Genomic DNA, 22,191 nt, shown 5'->3' with positions numbered 1-22,191 from the left:
AGTTTTTGAAGAGATTACGTTCCTCCGTCGCACACGGAAAGAAATGTAAGTAAGTAAGTAAGAACAGAATTAAGTTAGGAATTTAGGAATATTCTACAATCCCGTACGTATCGCTCCAGTAGGATCTGGGAAGAAAAAAATTTGACCTACTAACAACACGTACAGAGGCATTTGAACATCATAGTCTCTGCAATCCATATGCGAATGAAACAGCAAGAAACTTTAGTAGCCGCGGAGGATTAGCCGAGCGGTCTTAGGCGCTGCAGTCATGGACTGTGCGGCTAGGCCTGGCGGAGGTTAGAGTCCTCCCTCGGGCATGGGCGTGTGTGTTTGTCCTTAGGATACCTTAGGTTAAGTAATGTGTAAGCTTAGGGACAGATGACCCTAGCAGTTAAGTCCCATAAGATTTCACACACATTTGAACAAACTTTAGTATGTGGTACAGTAGGAAGCACCGTCAACCATGCTCTTCATAATGTTTTTCAGATTATAGCTGTAGATGTCACAGTAATTCAGTTTTGAAAGCAGGGAAATGAGTTGAAAGTTATAGTGTGGGGTGCCTAACGTTATTAGGATTCAACAACTTAATTTTTTGAAAGAAAATTTATATTTTCAAATTTTTTTATTAAAATGCATTCATACAAGCAATAAATTATTTTATACATTAAAAATAAATAAGAATGATTAACTTTCACATTAGTGTATAATCATTCCATTCATGCTTCATAAATATATCACAAAATGAAAGAAGCTGAAAGCTCATTGTTAAGTGTTAAAAATATTCGTTCTTGGAATACTTGACTGAATGTAATAAATAAATAAATAAATAAATAAATAAACATAATCCTTTGGAAGTATTTGTGGAGTTTTATACTGGCGATACTGCTATAATGATACGTAAATGTTGGAGACTGAGGTACTGGAGCTGTTTCTCCTTAATGTATCAGTGCTGTCACTGATAATGTAATCTGTGATGCTCCCTCGGACGCGGAAGGTGAGTGCTGTCTTGTGTTCAGCAACGGGGTCGTGACGTGACGCGACAACTAAAGGGAAACTATACGATAACCGTGAGTTTAGTAAAGATTGTTAGGGGTTTATTTGTTCGGCCTTCCGATGCGCCGTGGGCAGTGTGGTGGCAGCGGAGCTCAGTTGCCGGAGGCGGGCTGGTGCGCCGAGTAGGCCATGGCGTGCGCGTCGGCGGGCTGTCCGTCGATGCTGCGGCTCCAGAGCCCGGACCAGCCGCCCTTGTTCTCGTCGTCGTAGTGGTGCTCGTGCTCGTAGTGGTGCTGGTGCTGCGCGTGCTCGTAGTAGATCACCTTCTGCGGCGTCTTCTTGTTCAGCCACTCGAGCCACAGCCGGAACAGCCCAACCAGCAGGTTCAGCACGGCCAGGCCCAGGAATTTCAGCTGCAGGATCGTGCCGAGCGCGCCCATCAGCAAGCTGATCTTCGACTTGATGAGCATGCCCAGCATGAAGAGCTTCATCAGCGCCTCCTTCTTCTTCTTCTTCTTGCCTCGGGCTGAAAAAAGAATGTGACGGGTTTCATTCGCTTTCCTTCAGCACCAGCTTCAATTGCTTTACGAAAAAGGGTAAGGACTATCCCAGTGAGACCCGATTGTAGCCGAAATACTACGATTGTGGAATGTACAACTCTTTAGCAGTAAGGTTTCTTTCGAGCAATCTACTGTTAATGTGATCGTTACAAAGGGGTAAAGTTTCATTACAAAGTACGCCATTTACGGAGGTTTAACCTCAAATAATCTGACGAACGAAATACATTACACATTCAAGGATTATTGCCCTTCATACGATTAAAATGAGGACTACTGAAGCTAAAGGGAAGATATATGGAATACAAATAAATAGGAAGGAAACAAAAGTAATACGCTGGGAGGAAATACAAAGGTAGAGATAATGATGAATGGAGAAGTATTAGAACATGTGCAAAGCTTTAAATACCTTTGAAGCAGGATAGAAACCCACTGGAAGAGTAGAATAGAAATTAAAACCAGAATATCAATGGTGAAAGAGGTATTTTATAAGAAAAGGAGAATTTTCTGCAGGAATGTGGACACAGCTTTAAGGAAAAGGCTAATAAAATGTTTTGTACGAAGTGCCCTCCTGTATGATCCTAAAACAGGGACAATGAGGGCGAAAGATATAGCCAGGCTGGAGGCCTTTAAAATGTGGACATGCCGGAGGATGGAAAGAGTAAGCTAGAAAGACAGAGTGCAAAATGAAGAGGTACTGTGAAGAGTCGGAGAACAAAGAAAATTGCTGGATGTAACAAAAAGAAGGAAACGAAACTGGTTTGAACATATATTAAGAATGAAAGAGGGGCTTATAAAAATAGTCTTAGAAGGGTTGTAGAAGGAAAGAGGAGGCGACGGAAGTAGAGATATGTGGAAGGGAAGAGGAGGCGACCGAAGTAGAGATTTAAAATCTTGGCTAATGTGATGGAGGGCAGCATACATACCGACATTGAGATGGAATCAATGGACCGCATGAGATGGAGACGCAAATAACCTGATAATATAGCAGAACTGATGATGATGACTGAATTTAAGAGTGGCCGTGCATTCATTGAATATGACGACGGTCAGGCTGTCCAAAAATGTGAACGGCTGACGAGATTGGAGCAAAAATTCACAACGCTCTATTTGATTATAGAGTAGTACACGATCTCGCTGGCATTTAAAATACGTTAATAGGTCATCTACTTCACATGTTTCACGACCACTTTGGAATGACAATTCTTCGCAGCCGAAAAGTGTCGCGTCTTCGAACAGCTGATCGGAAACACAATGAAATGAACATCGCTCAAGGGTGTTTAGGATTATTTAAACATAATTCTATCGAATTTCTCCAACATTTCATAACACTAAATCAAACATAAACATGTATTTATCATTACACGACATTGATGATGGTATATTCTGAACAATGTGAGACAAAGAAACCAAAAATTCTTCTATCTGGAAGAGTCATGGCTAACGTTTCTGGCATTCTCTCGGTGTGGTGCTCTTATACACACAAGGGCAGAATCATCACCGAGGAGTATTAAGCTCATAAAATATTCCCTTTGGTAGGATCGTGATACGAGCCAATGGGAAAAGTTTTTCATTGGTTTCAGAGTCATAGTTTCTACCGAAGAAGGTTAATAAGACAAAGGCAACGTGTTAACGAAACAATGAACGTCGAGTTCATGATTTACAACGTTTGTTGGAATGGATCCTACACTGGTATCTTGGCACCTACACAGACTGAAACCACTGCGTACCTTCGTCGATCTGCCTGCCGGCCTCCTGGGATTCTTGTTGCTCGCTGCCCTCCTCTTCGTCGTCCTCCTTGGACAGGCCACCTTCCTCGTCGCCGTCCTGGAAGAGCCTCGACATGCCCAGGGACAACAGGTCCAGCAGGCCGTGCTCATCGTCGTCTTCCTCTTCTGACTCGCTGCGGGCACCTGGAAATTGAATACAAACCTCAAGTCATCCCCAGCACCGGCGCTATTATACAGAAAGTAGGAGTCTCGGAATGGTTCAGTCAAATGACGTATGCGCCTGACGGTGGAGTAACACTGACCCGTGTTCGTGCTTCTGATAGAAGCACATTGAGTTGTTCCTTTATTTACGAAAAATGAAAACAGGAGCTTTATAGCAACCTATATACACTCCTGGAAATGGAAAAAAGAACACATTGACACCGGTGTGTCAGACCCACCATACTTGCTCCGGACACTGCGAGAGGGCTGTACAAGCAATGATCACACGCACGGCACAGCGGACACACCAGGAACCGCGGTATTGGCCGTCGAATGGCGCTAGCTGCGCAGCATTTGTGCACCGCCGCCGTCAGTGTCAGCCAGTTTGCCGTGGCATACGGAGCTCCATCGCAGTCTTTAACACTGGTAGCATGCCGCGACAGCGTGGACGTGAACCGTATGTGCAGTTGACGGACTTTGAGCGAGGGCGTATAGTGGGCATGCGGGAGGCCAGGTGGATGTACCACCGAATTGTTCAACACGTGGGGCGTGAGGTCTCCACAGTACATCGATGTTGTCGCCAGTGGTCGGCGGAAGGTGCACGTGCCCGTCGACCTGGGACCGGACCGCAGCGATGCACGGATGCACGCCAAGACCGTAGGATCCTACGCAGTGCCGTAGGGGACCGCACCGCCACTTCCCAGCAAATTAGGGACACTGTTGCTCCTGGGGTATCGGCGAGGACCATTCGCAACCGTCTCCATGAAGCTGGGCTACGGTCCCGCACACCGTTAAGCCGTCTTCCGCTCACGCCCCAACATCGTGCAGCCCGCCTCCAGTGGTGTCGCGACAGGCGTGAATGGAGGGACGAATGGAGACGTGTCGTCTTCAGCGATGAGAGTCGCTTCTGCCTTGGTGCCAATGATGGTCGTATGCGTGTTTGGCGCCGTGCAGGTGAGCGCCACAATCAGGACTGCATACGACCGAGGCACACAAGGCCAACACCCGGCATCATGGTGTGGGGAGCGATCTCCTACACTGGCCGTACACCACTGGTGATCGTCGAGGGGACACTGAATAGTGCACGGTACATCCAAACCGTCATCGAACCCATCTTTCTACCATTCCTAGACCGGCAAGGGAACTTGCTGTTCCAACAGGACAATGCACGTCCGCATGTATCCCGTGTCACCCAACGTGCTCTAGAAGGTGTAAGTCAACTACCCTGGCCAGCAAGATCTCCGGATCTGTCCCCCATTGAGCATGTTTGGGACTGGATGAAGCGTCGTCTCACGCGGTCTGCACGTCCAACACGAACGCTGGTCCAACTGAGGCGCCAGGTGGAAATGGCATGGCAAGCCGTTCCACAGGACTACATCCAGCATCTCTACGATCGTCTCCATGGGAGAACAGCAGCCTGCATTGCTGCGAAAGGTGGATATACACTGTACTAGTGCCGACATTGTGCATGCTCTGTTGCCTGTGTCTATGTGCCTGTGGTTCTGTCAGTGTGATCATGTGATGTATCTGACCCCAGGAATGTGTCAATAAAGTTTCCCCTTCCTGGGACAATGAATTCACGATGTTCTTATTTCAATTTCCAGGAGTGTAGTATGTATTATTCTCATCTCCGGAGAAGAAAAACAGAATAATGAACATACAGTACTTAAGAACGATAGATCCTATGATTGACGGACAGTCTGTATAAAATACGATGCTGTGGAAAGTGTATAAATGTGTATCACATTCTCATGCAGCGAGATCAGCGTTGTTTAAACTACGTGGCTCAATTGGCATTTTATGGTAAGACATCAATCGCAAATATTGTATTACATATGATCGATAGAACTGATGATATGAAGTGGCCCATCGGGAGCATCCGACCGCCGTGTCATCCTCATTGAGGATGCGGATAGGAGGGGCGTGTGGTCAGCACACCGCTCTCCTGGTCGTTATGATGGTTTTCTTTGACCGGAGCCGCTACTATTCGGTCGAGTAGCTCCTCATTTGGCATCGCGAGGCTGAGTACAATCCCGAAAAATGGCAACAGCCCATGGTGGCTGGATGGTCACCTATCCAAGTGCCGGCCTCGCCCGACAGCGCTTAACTTCGGTGATCTCACGGGAACCGGTGTATCCACTGTGGCAAGGCAGTTGCCATAGATTCGTTTGAATGGATACCTATTACACTATGCACGAAATTCCTAAATTCCGAAATTCCTAAATTCTCTGTATGAGTGACTGTAGTCTGTCCTAAAATGTTTACTGGAAAAGGCTTTCATATTTGGAGTGTCACGGGTAAACGGTGAATTGTTTTTAGACTCACTCCTATGTTTAAAGAGAAAGTTTATTCTTTCACAACAGACATTGACAATCGTGGAATTGACTTTCATGACACCAAGATATTGTGGATAGCTTAGTTTAAAGATTCTGTCATGTGTTTCCTGCATTAATTTATCCGTCAAGAGTGACACAATACTTGCGCAACTGTTCGTCACCTGTTGCTCTCTTTACAAGAAAGATGGAAAAAAGCATTTATATTCCTCTTGAACTCCTGTTCTCGTCTCTCCTTCTTATCACTTCGTATTACGAATTGATAACAGTAGACTTTGGCTTCACTTTATGAACAGTGAAACCAGTTTTTATACTTTAGTTGCTGAGGTGTTTTCATATATTCGCCAACAGCCGAATGAATTACAACGATGTTTGTAAAGCAGTGACGTACCAAAGTAATATCCAAATACATATGTCTTAGAGTTAGATTCAGTGGAAATCGAGCACTGATTTTCTACGGGTTATATAATGTCCAATAGTCGCAGGACACGATACGTCTAAGCGATGAGTAACAAATCGAGTGAGACTCCGTTACATACTCCAACACAATCTTCGTAATTCGCAAGTAATTCTGGAGCTGATATTCTACATCTACACGATTACTCTGCAATTCACAATTAAGTACCTGGCAGAGATTTCAGCGAACCACCTTCAGGCTGTCTCTACTGTTCCACTCTCGAATAATGCGCGGGAAAAATGTACGTTTAAATATTTCAGTGAAGCTCTGATTTCTCTTGTTTTATTATAATGATCATTCCTCCATAAGTAGGTACGCACCAAAAAAATATTTTCACTCTCTGAGAAGAAAGTCGATGATTGAAATTTAAATGAGATCTTGACGCATCGAAAAACGTCTTTGTTTTAATGGTTGCCCACGGCTATTTGCGCATCATTTCCGTGGGATTCTCTCCCCTATTTCGCGACAGTACAAAATGAGCTGCCCTTCTTTGAACTTCTGCAGTGTTCTCCGTTCCATCCTATATGACGGGATCCCAGACTGCGTAGCAGTACTCCAGAATAGGGCGGACAAGCATACTGAAAGCAGTCCCTTTAGTAGTCCCGTTGCATTTTCTAAGCGGTCTACCAATAAGACGCAGTCTTTGGTTTGCTTTACCCGCAACATTTTCTATGTTATCGTTCCAGTTGAAGTTATTCGTAATTGTAATCACTAATTAGTTGAACTTATAGGCTTTACGTTTGTGTGATTTATTGTGTAGTAGAATTTGGCGTATTCCTTTCAGTAATAATGTGGATGACTTCACACTTTTCATAATTTAGAGTCAATTTCCGTTTTTTGCACAATACAGAAATCTTGTCTAAATCGTTTTGCAATTTGCTTTGATCATCTGATGGCTTTATAAGACTGTAAATGACAGCATCATCTGCATACAATCTAAGAAGACTACTCAGATATTCTTCTAAATATTTTGTGAGGATCAGGAACAGCAGACGGCTTATAATACTTCCTTGAGGAACGCCAGATATTAACTCTGTTTACTCGATGACTTTCCAGGAACTACCACGAACTGTGCCCTTTCCGACGGGGTATCACAAATCCAGTCGCATAAAATGTTACTGTAAAACGTACGTGAAGTCATTAACAATAAAAAATTGACTTTAAGCAAAAGAAAAGGATGAAATGTATATGCACGTTGCATGTCTATGGGTACTGCAAGAAGACAGATCGTGCCATGGAGTTATTCAGTTTTGGCAAGCCTCACCTTGGTAGTAAGTATCGCGGTTGTTAATAATGGTATCTGCACGGGTCGAGTTAAAGGAAAGATATAAGACTGCACGATTTATTAAAGAGTGTCGTTCACTTTATACGGTGCATCTTCAAATTTCTAAACTTTTAAGCGAACCCCCGAAAAGGAACTTGATGTACCAATCCCTACACACTTCTGTCATTCAATCGCTTTCCGCACTGCATTAGCTCGCGAGGAAATACATGTCACAGGTCCGGATGTAAGAGTCCGGTATGCAAATAACGGGGTGTGTCCATAATGAGAAGCTGTGCGTGGTCCCATTGTCAGCAGCGGCCGTCCTCGAATGCGTGCGGCCAGGAGCGCCTGCCAGACAACGTTCCAAGCCGGACACAGCACGCGTGTTCGGTGTTGCGCTCCTTTTGTCTGCCAGACAGCCTGTATTGCTACCACGTACATCATCACGTACGTGCTCAGCATAGACGAAGTATCTACCACCTGATATTTTCTAGCGATGCCCATGTCCCGGAATTGTTCACTCGCTTGCGTTATGTCACTGAGGGATATCACAGAATGTAATATCAAGTATGAAATGGGAATATTTGCGCCGCTTTTCTCAGTCAGAACAATTCCGACACCGGCCGAAGTGGCCGAGCGGTTCTAGGCGCTGCAGTCTGGAACCGCGAGACCACTACAGTCGCAGGTTCGAATCCTGCCTCTGGCATGGATGTGTGTGATGTCCTTAGGTTAGTTAGGTTTAACTAGTTCTAAGTTCTAGGGGACTTATGACCTCAGAAGTTGAGTCCCATAGTTCTCAGAGCCATTTGAACCATTTGAAAAATTCCGACAGTTACCTGTAAACAGAATGATGCTGTTCGATATACCTTTATCTGGTGTGACCTGGTAAAATGCTAAATGAGTTACACAATGGAATTTTCAAAAGCTTCAATTAATCTCTGTTGACCAGCATGCGTCAGAAAAATACACTGAGTTGACAAAAGTTATGGATATTCCTAATATCATGTCCGACCGTCATTCTCCCAGCGTCGTAAAGCAACCAGACGTCGCATGGACTCAACAAATCGTTGGAAGTTACCCGCAGAAATATTGAGCCTTGTAGGCTCTATAGCCATCCATAATTACGAAAGTGTTGCCGTGGTGGATTTTTGAGCCGCGCGGGATTAGCCGAGCTGTCTGAGGCGCTGCTGTCATGGACTGTGCGGCTGATCCCAGCGGAGGTTCGAGTCATCCCTCGGGAATGGGTGTGTGTGTTTGTCCTAAGGATAATTTAGGTTAAATAGTGTGTAAGCTTAGGGACTGATGACCTTAGCAGTTAAGTCCCATAAGATATCACACACTTTTTTTTTTTGCGGATTTTTGTGCACGAACTGACCTCTCGATTACATCCCATAAATATTCGATAGGATTCATATCGTGCGGCCTGGGTGGCCAATTCAGAACTGTCCAGAATCTTCTTCAAACCAATCGCGAACAGTCATAGCCTGCTGACATGGCGCACTGCTATCCACTGCAAATGGTCTCCAAGTAGCCGGACATAACCATTTACAGTCAATGATCGGTTCAGTTGGACTAGAGGACCCAGTCCATTCATGTAATCACAGCTCACGGCATTATGGAGCCATCACCAGCTCGCATAGTGCCTTGTTGACAACTTGGGTCCATGACTTCGTGGGGTCCGCGCCACACTTGAACTCCAGTACCAGCTCTTCGCAACCGAAATCAGGCCTCATCTGACCAGGCCACGATTTTCCAGTCGCCTACGGTCCAACCAATATGCTTACGAGCGGCCAGGAGAGGCGCTGTAGGAGGTGTCGTGCTGTTTACAAAGGCACTCGCGTCAGTTGTCTGCTGCCATAACCCATTAACGCCAGATTTCCCATCACCTTCCTAGCGCATACGTTCGTCGTACGTCCCACATTGATTTCTGCGGTTATTTCACGCGTTGTTGCTTCTCTGTTAGCACTGACAACTCTACGCAAACGCTGCCTCGGTCGTTGAGTGAATGCCGTCGGCCACTGCGTTGTCCGTGGAGAGGTAATGTGGTATTCTCGGTCCACTCTCGACACTGTGGATCTCTGAATATTGAATTCCCGAACGTCTTCCGAAATGGAATGTCCCATGCCTCTAGTTCTAACTTCCATTCTGCGTTCAGTCTGTTAATTTCCGTCTTGCGGTCATGATACATCGGAATCCTTTTCGGTGTATCACCTGAGTACAAATAACAGCACCGCCAATGCACTGCCCTTTTACACCTTATGTACGCGATAATGCCGCCATCTTTATGTATGCGTTTCGCTATCCCATGGCCTTTGTCACCTCATTGTAGTAGCTCGACGGTGTCGAATGGTGATGCGGACAAACCGTCGATCAGTTGGATCACAAATAATAGTCATGTCTCATACCAACACAGACTAAATGTGCTACAGCTTGCAATATGCCTTGTTACGACTGTGTTACAGAATGTTTTGGGCCAAGTACTGAAGAGATTAGGCTAGATACCTCCTCGTGACACCCACACACCCAGATCCATTGCTTGCTGATCAAGATTTACGGCCCTAACTTCCCGCTATCGACTGGGCAGCGGAGAGCGGGGAAGAGCAATGCGCGTAATGTTCGTGCTGGTATCCCGCCTGTGGGAGAGTGGCTGGCGGGTAACGGTCGGGGTGCGTGTTCTCTGGGTCACGGCCCTCAGTCGCGGCTCCCACATGAATCAGCCGCTCGCCCGCTGCGCCATCTTCTCATCGTCACCTGTCTCATCTCAGCTCGGGGCCCCTGCACTACAAACACGGATTTCCTGCACAGTCACTTAAAAAATTCTAAATCTTTGACTAACTGGTGCGACGCTGACTCGTATTTGATAAACGACAGATACAACAGATCGTGGAAGCTCTTCTATTCTCTCGATCTGCATCGCGAGGATATCAAAGAAGTATTCACAGTCAATTGAGCAACAGACCCCTCGGGGAATACGTTGAGTATCACGCAGTAGAATACCGCATTATTCCAGTTCATTTCATTTCCGGTAGAAACTGTATGACATTTTTATCCTACACATCTTACTACCTGCTGGCTACAGACAAATATAATTTTTTTCATTCTAATTTATTTCTGAATTATCTCTATTCCACATATGGAACACACAGCGCTTAGTTATAAGCTATTTTCCATGTCTGTGCAAGATATTAGATGACAATTCTTTAAACAAAGTATGTAAACGGCTACTGGTATTTCCGTCCCCAATGTCTTACGATAAAGTCTATCGCCTAGCGGATATTGCCCTCTGCAATATGAGGGGAGGAGCGCAGGCCAGAAATAAGAAAGAGGTTGCATGTAAATCGCAAACGTAAAATACTTACATAACGGAGTGTCCAGTCACTGCTGAACTACAGTTGTTGTTTTCTGCTTTTGACTCAAAGCCTGCGCAATACACCATCAACTCAGGTATTGTCGTACTGCGAGACCAGATGCTCCCATCTTACTGAATGGATGATCCCATCTGAATCATTTCCCTCAAAATGTGAAGAAGCCTGGGCCACGTGTAAATACCCAATATTACTTAGATTCAATTTCCAACCATGGCTCACCAGCCGAACAGTACGTCGTACCCTCTACAGTGGTCCATGAATGACCTACCTAAATCAGCTCCGAATGGCCGCGGTCCCTCTAAAGACGGGTCATAATTACTTTACTTGATGAGCCTGTTTCCCGTTTATAATGATTTCGCTTCAAAGGTTGGGTAGAATAATTCACGTATGTACACACATTATCATTTCATACCTATTTCTTAAAATTTTGAGCATGCTAGTTACATCACTGAAGAACACATTTTATGGTATTCATATTATCACTGACAAAGGTAAATAATTTATTTTTATTTTTTTAGAATTTAGGAAATATTTAGAATTTGTGATCGGAGAGCGCAGAACGTCAAATGCTTGTTGCTGAATTTAAACAGGAGAATCATATACAGAGAGAGCCAAATGTTGGATTTGTTGCCTGCTTTTGCTTTGTGTGCAGGTTACAAACGAAGTCGTAAGATGATGAAAATAACTAGAAGAGATGTACGACAGGGTGCTAAAATTTTGGCTGCCGTTAATAGACGGCTATACGACAGCGGCTTGGCAAGCCTGCAACTATGCCAATAATCAAAATCTGAATGTGCCACTAGCAAAACTAATTGTCGAATGACTGAGAATGGTCAAATTTTGTCCGTGATTTTCTCAAAGCAGTAGATGAAACGTGTCACATAGTCGACAAAAGGAACATGCTTCGAATAAGAACAAAATAGTGCAGTTCTCCGTACTCTGTTCTCCATACTCTGTTAGACGTAATGCTCTTGAAACTGCTATTCGACCTGTTTAATGTTGCTCGGGAAGTGGTTTATTTTTTAGGGAATCATATTAGAACAGCTGATACAGCATCCTTAGTGTTCAAAAGTGTTTAGCTTCGGAGGACTAGGTGGTATAATTGTCGCCACCCTGTGCTAATATCGATCTACTGTGAGAGAGAAACAAATGAGTGACTGTCTTATACTTTGTCAGTATACGGGAAGTAAGAGTATGGAATTTTGTACTGCATCGAAGCAAATGAAATTTGACAGGACAACTATTGTAAATGCTCTCCTCTGATATCATTGTTTTCAGTAACGTCATTATTCTCAACAGGCATCTAGCACCATACCTATAACATTCTGCGTTTCCCTTCAGATTATTGCCCTTCTGAATCAAAGGACATACTCACTCCACATTATCCGCTGTATGGTTATCGCATTCTAAAGTTATCATGAAGTCAAATATTTGGTGCAAGATATCCGTCGCGTCCATTGCAAAGGAACCATCCTACCATTTATCTCAAGTAATTTAGGAAAAGCATGGAAAACCTAAATATGGATGACCGGGCGGTGATTTCCAGCCCGTCTCTTTCGAGCGTGAGTCTATTGTCTTAAACATTCTGTCACCTCATTTTAAACTTAATTGCTGTACACATTTTTGTAAGAGGAACTATAGTCAGCTTATAAACGATTCATTTCGCAGTGAGACTTTCGTCTCTACAGTAAAGCGGTAGGTTTTCCCCTTTCATTCATGCTATAAAGTTGGAAAAGTTTTTCTTATGGCACCACCGCTACGAGGCTCATTACACAGGCATAAAATGTTTATGGCAACAACAGACTTTGAATGAAACAGAATACACTCCATTACGCTGTAGGCGCTCAGGCGAATAGCCTGCAGAAAAACAGCACAAGTTGCCACGTTTCACGAACATTTTACGCTGACGCATTGTCCCCGAGGGCTGCTGTTCAGAGAGAAGCAAGTCATTCTCGCTACACACGGTGCACAGCGACATGGTTATGAGTCGGAAGGACACGTACTTACAACGTGTGAAGTCGGAAGAGTCTGCGTGTCAACACGAAGAAGAAAGCTAACCTCTTTGACTGTCCCTGTACTCTAGAAGGCGCTCTCAGGAGCACTTCCGTGGCCGACGTGCCGTACTGGGATGGACTGCCTTCCGTAACAGGAAACTGCTCGCAAGCTGCACTTACAACTCGGTGCACCGGCGGAAAAAGAACACCTGTAGTCCATTAACACGGAACAGAGTTAGGTGTTGCTCAGATGGCGATATGCTGCTCTGCAACTTACGCTCATCGACACCAAAGTACTAGTTGTGTTTTACATCTAAGTTTCCTCGATACCCACTTTCGTAGATGCACCCTGTCGCGTAATAACAGCCATTAACCTAAACATGCTGTTTTACCATTTATCAGACCGTGACATCGAATGTCCAGAGAGTGCTACAAATTACACTTGTTGCAGTTTGCTTGGGTGAGGCCTATAGAAATATACCGGATAGCCACCATTACAACTGTATAAAATAGCGTAAAGACTGCTGCTGGAATATTCCTCTAGATATTTTAACTATAAAGAATATTATTGAGTTACTGGTACGTTAGACTGATGGCTTTGACAAAAACCGTCATTTTGTTTAATCTGTTCTCGGCTAGTTTTCTGACTGTAGCGTCTTATCGAAGCACTCCAAGTCCTACGCCTTTAACATTTACAACGCTGCCTGGAAAAAGTATTCTGAATCTTTAGTAAAGCAGCCTAACTTACTTGTTGTTTCTGATTCGTATAACCCGTGAAATTAGGGAATATACATGATGAAAGTATGCTTTTAATTACAAAATTTTATGTACTCAAAATGTAGTGGGACGGACGTATTTCAAACAGCAATCCGTAACTGCGCGATTCTCCTACTGTAGGTTTCTGAAACATGTTCAGAATGTCTCCCGTATGCTCTACTGCACACATTGTGCCATGTTTTTGATTCTACGGAACCAGTAAAATACAGTAAGCTGCGGTTCTTGAGACACAATTATAATCTAAAAAAAAAAACAGATATTTCTTTAAGACCTCGAGTGTTCGCTAAGCTACAGTCTTAATGTGTCCCTAGGGAAAGAAGTCCAGTGAAACTGGATTGAAATTTTTATTGTACGATATACACAAACTTGTTAATATATGTTACGGAAATAAATCCATATTTAATTGTTTGAAATTAAATAGTAATCTCAGGTATGGAAACTAGAGAATCCAAGGTTTGCTACATCCATTAGTAATAGTTATTTCTCGCGCTTCTAGCTAAGACATTTGGTTCACTTTAGTATCGCAATAGTACGCCAAAAGGTGGAATTTCAATGAAATGATTATAAAAAATAGCAGAATACAACAGTTCGTGGCACAGACCTGGCTTTCGATATTGGACTACTACAGTGCGAAGCCACCAAAAAATAAGTAGTATGTCCACTCGTCGCCTTTCTCGAGTGTTCAGCCTGTTCCATTAAGGTGTGTTTTAAACATTTCATTGACTCTCCACATTGGTACTACCGTGACGAGTAAGGGGGGAACGTATAACATAGAAACTTCCTTTATTTTTGCTGGAAAGTATGACTCTTTAAGTGCTGCGTGTCTTAACTGGCATATTTCAAACATATTTTTAGCTTCTTGCCAAATACCACCCCATTTATGGCTGTTGTCAAGCCGCTGGCCATACATGTCTGTTAAACGATATTGTTGTTTCTTCGGCAACATGGGCTTCTGTAGTCTTGAGATTGTTAACCTTCAGACATCGATTGTACAAAAAATGCAGAGTTTTACAGCTAAATGTCTTTGACGTCTGATGTAACAGAAACACCTCTGCATTTTAAAATCATTTTTATTCGGTTTTAGCCGCTCCAGTCGTGCTGCTTCCCTTGTAAGATGAGGAAGGACATAAGATGACGAAACTGATATAGATATCTTCTCTTTGTGATGATTTTACTGTTATGATTTTTATGAAATAGTGACATTTCTGTTTACCATCTTACGGTAGTGAAATATTGTGTTAATGAAGCTCCTTCCCGACCAGGTCAGTTGAATGCATTGACGAATACCACGGCTAGGTCGTACGTTAGGCATCCTCTGTAGCCGCGCGATCTGAGACGTCTTGTCACGGTCCGTGCGGCTCCCCACGTCGGAGGTTCGAGTCCTCCCTCGGGCATGGGTGTGTTTGTTGTCCATAGCATAAGTAAGTTTAAGTTCGATTAAGTAGAGCGAAGGCTTAGGGACCGATGATCTCAGCAGTTTGGCCCCATAAGACCTTACCACAAATTTCCAATTTGCATCCACTGTGGAATATAAGATTGTCGTTCATTACAGCCAGTGGCAAAGCGCTATTTGTACGATATTCTTCGATATTTCCTTTCTATCTCATTCGTGTATGGAGCGAGTGAGAAGAAGGAAAAGGTAGATTGGATTTAGCGTCCTGTCGACATCGAGGTCATTAGAGACGGATGACAAGCTCGGATTGTGTCAAGGATGTGGAAGGTAATTGGCCGTGCACTTTCACAGGGACCATCCCCGTATTTGCCTGGAGCGATTTAGGGAAATCACGGAAAACCTTGTCCGCAGCTCGTGGTCGTGCGGTAGCGTTCTCGCTTCCCGCGCCCGGGTTCCCGGCTCGATTCCCGGCGGGGTCAGGGATTTTCTCTGCCTCGTGATGACTGGGTGTTGTGTGATGTCCTTAGGTTAGTTAGGTTTAAGTGGTTCTAAGTTCTAGGGGACTGATGACCATAGATGTTAAGTCCCATAGTGCTCAGAGCCATTTGAACCATTTTTTGAACGGAAAACCTAAATGTGGATGGCCGGACGCGGGTTTGAACCGTCGTCCTCCCGAAAGCGAGTCCATTGTGCTAGCGAGTGTGAATAGACTACCTCTATGTTGCCGTATGAACCCTATATGGACTAAACGGACAGATTACACCGAACCATGTCCCTGAAATGCTTTGACCCATTTCTTCACAATGATCTGCTGAAGATCGGAACCTCAATAGTCAGGGATAAAGCATTATTCGTAAAGGCATAGACAGCTGAGAAATTATCGACCACTCTGCAACGGCAAATAATCGCCAACATAAATTCCAGTTAACTTAATTTTTGAAAAAGGTAAGATTCTAGGCAAGTTTTAAGAGAAGAGATTTGTCCTGTTGAATACCAGTTTAAAAAATGCATACAGAAATATTTTCCACGGAAAAAGTTGCATACGGGAGTGAAAACAGTCGGCGAGACGAGTTTAGGTGGTTGCGCACACCGGAAGAACTGGTTGAGAAGACGGGCTGAGCAGTACTGGCTGCGCGCCACCGACAGCGAGCAAAAAAGCCTGCTAGCCACACAACCGGTTATCGTTCCTCTGAGGTTGACAAACACTGGCGCTCTTTCTCTCGGAGGAGAGGAGTCGCTCCTCCAAAACGAGGGTGTGAGGCCCCTGGACAAATAATAGTAAAAAGAAAACACCTGTGGCTGCACTTTCACGTTATGCAAACTTTCACGTGAATGTGGACCTCGCTGAGGCAAAGTTTTCGCCCTCTTCCACTCGTGACCCAGTTTTCCCACAAACCAGCCGACCGACTTCTTCGCCATCGTGGTGGCTAGTAAACTGAGACTATGGCATCAGTTGTACTCTGTAGATAGTAGTAGTGCAGCTGCCTACGTTAGAGACGCATAAATGTCCTGTCGTGACGAGTCTAGCGGCGTTTGAAATGAGTCCTTGGCGCAACGTCTGCCATTCATCTCCACTACTTGCAACCGCAAGCCGACGGCGATGTTATCGGCTGGTTAGAACTTCAAAACCTTCATCAACAGAGCACAAGCATTGTTCCATCATAGACTTTGTAACCGTATGTGCAGTATCCCATGACGACACATGGGAGTGCTGTACGGTAGCAGACATAATTATGTTAAGCTGTAAACTTTTTCTAGCTTTTGTTTTCTAAGAAACGTGAACGTAATGGTATTATTTGGCAGTCGTGTGCTGAGACAATCTTACGTCACAAACTACTCCTTCTACGACATGTTGCTTCAAAAGTCCACAGTGGTGTCGAGCGGTGTTGTTTCAAGCAGAGCTAACTACAATGCTGTCGGGTCGATTTGCTTTTAAAAGCATACTTCTACATAATATCATTCATTAGGATAAAATTTCTAGTTGGTGTGGTGAACGGCAAGTAGCTTTAAATGTATAAAAATGTAAGTTAACGCATATGAGTATGAAAATTAAACCCGTAATGTTCGAGTACAGCAGTAGTAGTGTGCCGCTTGACACAGTCACGTCGATTAAATGTCTAGGCGTAACGTTGCAAAGCAGTATGAGATGGAATGAGCATGTATGGATTGTAGTAGAGAAGGCGAACGGTCAGCTTCGGCTTATTCGGATAATTTTTGGAAAGTCTGTAGAAAGGATCACATATAGGACATTAGTGCGACCCATTGTTGAGTACTACTCGAGTGCTTGGGATCCGCACCGGGTGGGATTAAAGGAAGACATCGAAGCAGTTCAGACGCTGGTTGCTAGATTTGTTACCGGTAGGTTCGAGGAACACATAAGTATTACGCAGATGCTTCGGGAATTCAAATGGGAATCACTGGACTGAAGGCGACGTTCTTTTCGAGTAGCACTACTGAGAAAATTTAGAGAACCGGCATTTGAGGCTGACTGCAGAACGACTCCACTGCTGCCAACGTACATTTCTTCTAAGGACCACGAAGGTAATATTAGAGAGATTAGAGCTCGTACGGAAGCGTGTGGCCAGTCGTTTTCCTCTCACTGTATTTGCGGGTGGGACAGGAAAGTAAAGACCAGTAGTGGTACAGGGTACCCTCTGCCACGCACCATACGGTGGCTTGTGGAGTATATATGTAGCTGTAGCTACCCTACTGGTCCTTAAAATTGCTACACCAAGAATAAATGCAGATGATAAACGGGTATTCATTGGACAAATATATTATATTAGAACTGATATGTGATTACATTTTCACCCAATTTGGGTGCATAGATCCTGAGAAATCAGTACCCAGAGCAACCACCTCTGGCTGTAATAACGGCCTTGATACGCCTGGGCATTGAGTCAAACAGAGCTTGGATGGCGTGTACAGGTACAGCTGCTCATGCAGCTTCAACACGATACCACAGTTCATCAAGAGTAGTGACTGGCGTATTGTGACGAGCCAGTTGCTCGGCCACCATTGACCAGACGTTTTCAATTGGTGAGAGATCTGGAGAATGTGCTGGCCAGGGCAGCAGTCGAACATTTTCTGTATCCAGAAAGGCCCGTCAGGATCTGCAACATGCGGTCGTGCATTATCCTACTGAAATGTAGGGTTTCGCAGGGATCGTATGAAGGGTAGAGCCACGGGTCGTAACACATCTGAAATGTAACGTCCACTGTTCAAAGAGCCGTCAATACGAACAAGAGGTGACCGAGGCGTGTAACCAATGGCACCCATACCACACCATCACGCCGGGTGATACGCCAGTATGGCAACGACAGATACATGCTCCCAACGCGCGTTCACCGCGATGTCGCCAAACACGGATGCGACCGTCATGATAATGTAAGCAGAACCTGGTTTCATCCGAAAAAAAATGATGTTTTGCCATTCGTGCAGCCAGGTTTGTCGTCGAGTACACCATCGCAGGCTCTCCTGACTGTGATGCAGCGTCAAGGGTAACCGCAGCCACGGTCTCCGAGCTGATGGTCCATGCTGCTGCAAACGTCGTCGAACTGTTCGTGCAGATGTTTGGTGTCTTGCAGACGTCCCCATCTGTTGACTCAGGGATCGAGACATGGCTGCACGATCCGTTACTGCCATGCGGATAAGATGAATGTCATCTCGACTGCTAGTGATACGAGGCCGTTGGGATCCAGCACAGGGTTCCGTATTACCCTCCTGATCCCACCGACTCCATATTTTGCTAACAGTCATTGGATCTCGACCAACGTGAGCAGTAATGTCGCAATATGGTAAACCGCAATCGCGATAGGCTACAATCCGACCTTTCTCAAAGTCGGAAACGTGATAGTTCGCATTGCTCTTCCTTACACGAGGCATCACAACAACGTTTCACCAGGCAATGCCGGTCAACTGCTGTTTGTGTATGAGAAATCGGTTGGAAACTTCCCTCATGTCAGCACGTTGTAGGTGTCGCCACCGGCGCCAACCTTATGTGAATGCTCTGAAAAGCTAATCATTTGCGTATCACAGCAACTTCTTCCTGTTGGTTAAATTTTGCGTCTGTAGCAAGTCACCTTCGTGGTGTAGAAATTTTAATGGCCAGTAGTGTATATACTGTATCCTTTACTGACAAGCACACTTTCCGTAAATTCTGCAATTAACCGAAGTTGTCCATTCGCCTTCCCTACAACAATCTTTACATGCTCGTTCCACTATAAATCGCTTCCCAACGATGCACCTAGATATTTAATAAGGTATAGGCTACAACCTTCTCAACTACTGCTTCACTTTCCTGGTGTGTAGTTTAGAGCGCCACTGACCTCCGGCTGGGAGGTGCTGCTTGAGGGCGAGCACGGCGCTCTCCTCGAGGCAAGTAGCGACGTCTGGCCGGTCGGCGCAGGTCTGCACGTAGCTCCAGGCGTCTTCCGTGGCCGGCGCCGCCGCAGCAGCGCCCGCCTTGGCGGGGTCGGCGGTCGCCGTCACGGCTGGCATCGCGGTCGCGCCTGGCTGCTCCAGCGCCCACCCGGCGCCAGCCAGCATCAGCGTCACTACTGCTGTCCACACGAACATCTGCAAACGTTCAACTCTGCATTACAGTATGCTCCCGTATCGTACTCAACTAAATTTGGTAAAATATTTAGCAAGTGACTAAGCTTAGATTGTCAACGGCTTTGACACTGTGGTAACACCGGTTCCTATCGGATCACCAAAGTTAAGCGCTGTCAGGCTTTGCTAGCACATCGGAGGGGGGTGGGAGAGTGTCCGTTTAAGTCTGCCGAAAGCTGTTGGCAATCCGGGAGCAACAGCCCTCGTGAGGCCAATTGAGGATCTGGTTGGTTGGTTGTTTTGGGAGAAGAGACCAAACTGCGAGGTTATCGGTCTCATAGGATTAGGGAAGGTTGGGGAAGGAAGTCGGCCGTGCCCTTTCAAAGGAACCATCCCGGCATTTGCCTTGAGCGATTTAGGGAAATCACGGAAAACCTAAATCAGGATGGCCGGACGCGGGACTGAACCGTCGTCCTTCCGAATGCGAGCCCAGTATTGAGGAGCTATTTTACTGAGAAGTAGCCGCTCCGGTCACGAAAACTTACAACAGCCGAGAGGACGGTATGCTCACTACGTGCCACTCCATATCCGCATCCAGCAACACTTGTCGGTGAGGATGAGACGGCGGTCGGTCGGCTCCGTTGGACCCTCCGAGGCCTGTTATTACGGAGTTTGAAGCTTAGACTAGTGACAAATGTGACTGATGCTGTCATCAACCGTTGTCAGAAGATTTAAATCAATTACAGAATGACTTAGACACCATATTGGTGCGAAAAGTGGCAATTGTATGACCATAAGGAATAGGACAAATCTAAAGGATGTCAAGTCAACTAAATACCTGGGAAAATCTTAAATTGGCACGATCACATCACGTTTTGGAAAGCAAATCAAAGACTGTATTTTATTGGATGAACACTTCCAAGATGCGTGGAAACGGCCTTGGCGCAGTGGATACACAGGTTCCCGTGAGATCACCGACGTTAAGCGCTGTTGGGCGTGGCCGGCACTTGGATGGGTGACCATCCAGCCGCCATGCTCTGTTGCCATTTTTTGGGGTGCACTCAGTCTCGTGATGCCAATTGAATCACGTTCAAGAATATCATCATAACGATCGGGAGAGCGGTGTGCTGACCCCACGCCCCTTCTATCCGCATCCTCCTTGAGGATGGCATGGCGGTCGGATGGTCCCGGTAGGCCACTCGTGGCCTGAAGACGGAGTGCTTACAAGATGCAACACGTCTGCTAAAGAGAGTGCCTACTCTACTCTTGTCCATCCTGCTAGAACACTGCTGTGCAATATGGGATCCTTACCAGATACATCGAAAAACTCCGAAGAATGCCAGTTCGTTTTGTATTACTGCGAACTGGGGAGAGAGTGTAACGGATATGATAAGTGAGCTGGTGTGTCAATCATTAAAACAAAGGCGTTTTTCGTTGCAGCAAGTTCACGAAATTTCAAGTACCATCTTCCTCCCCTGAATGCTACTGTCACAAACCTAAAAAACGAGAAATGATCATTGTAATAAAATAAATCAGAGCTCGTACAGAAAGATTTAAGTGTTAATTTTTTCTACCCGCAGTTAAGGAGTGGAACGGTAGAAAAATAGTCTGAAGGTGGTTCCAAGAACCCTCTGCCAGGCACTTACGTATGAACTGCAGACCAGTCATGTACATGTAGACTGCCGTGCAAGAGCTCAGAAGTACCCATACTAGTACTTACGATACACAACAACCGTCATGGATCGACGAAATTTCCACGCCCGTTGTTATTTTTTTTCAGCGATATGCCCAAGGGGTACACGTAACAATATTATTGGACTTCATTTATCAGAGCAAATGTGTTTCAGTTAGTTTGTATGCCGTGACGCCTGGGAATTGTCCAAGAAGGAAGTAATTGTTTACTGTGTAATATTACGATTTCCGGTGAACCATCCTGTCGGAGAACGTCTATAGCCGTCTTCTGCTTTACTGTGGACGTGGAAGAGCAATTGGTCAGCTTGAAATGAATAAAAGCGCAATGAGAATGATTAAAACAATAGTCCCATAACTGAAGAAAGCTAGTCACTGTCTAAGAGGAACAGGTCCACTGCTTCAGATCTTGCTTATGCTTCCATACGTTTTCGCCGGATTAATTTTGCTATGACAGAGCGGTATCTAACTGCATATTCTAAAGTCACTGGGGCACTTTACTGACTGTTACAACATGGGACCAGGGCAATATTTTCATATTTATCCAGCTTTAATGTAACGAACGAGTCTGAATACAAGCTGGTATAAAAAAAAAAGGAGGGACACCTTAATGCTAATACTGGAATGTAGAAGTGACGATGGACATTGACTCTTGGTCTAGTCGAGTTAACGGTGGACATTCTCCTAAGTGATCTGTTTGCAAGCATAGGATAAATACCACTTTTCTCATCTCACGAGACCGTTCCGAAGACAGCTTTCCGATTTTTTGAAACTTGTGTTGGTTTATAATCGGTGATTCTCGCCGCATGGTTTATGTTAAGTTTGAATATTCACTAGATTTTACTTTTTGTACATCCCAGTTGCCTTGTTAAGTAAAAAAA

The 22,191-nt window shown here is 45.0% G+C and overlaps 1 protein-coding gene across 1 annotated transcript; it reads right to left on the bottom strand.

Moving 5' to 3' along the window:
- Nucleotides 1–716: 716 nt before the first annotated feature.
- LOC126471282 (uncharacterized) lies at nt 717–19,645 on the bottom strand. The gene is made up of 3 exons (XM_050099401.1): nt 19,396–19,645; nt 3,281–3,463; nt 717–1,519 (listed from the first exon to the last, which is right to left on the bottom strand). The coding sequence occupies exons 1-3, from the start codon at nt 19,643–19,645 to the stop codon at nt 1,146–1,148; spliced, it is 807 nt and encodes a 268-aa protein (XP_049955358.1). The 3' UTR covers nt 717–1,145.
- Nucleotides 19,646–22,191: the final 2,546 nt, after the last annotated feature.

This window comes from Schistocerca serialis, chromosome 3 (assembly GCF_023864345.2).
Source record: "Schistocerca serialis cubense isolate TAMUIC-IGC-003099 chromosome 3, iqSchSeri2.2, whole genome shotgun sequence".
NCBI classification, from domain to species: Eukaryota; Metazoa; Arthropoda; class Insecta; order Orthoptera; family Acrididae; genus Schistocerca; species Schistocerca serialis.
Note: the sequence above shows the minus strand (reverse complement) of the source record. Positions and strands in the feature narration are given on the sequence as shown.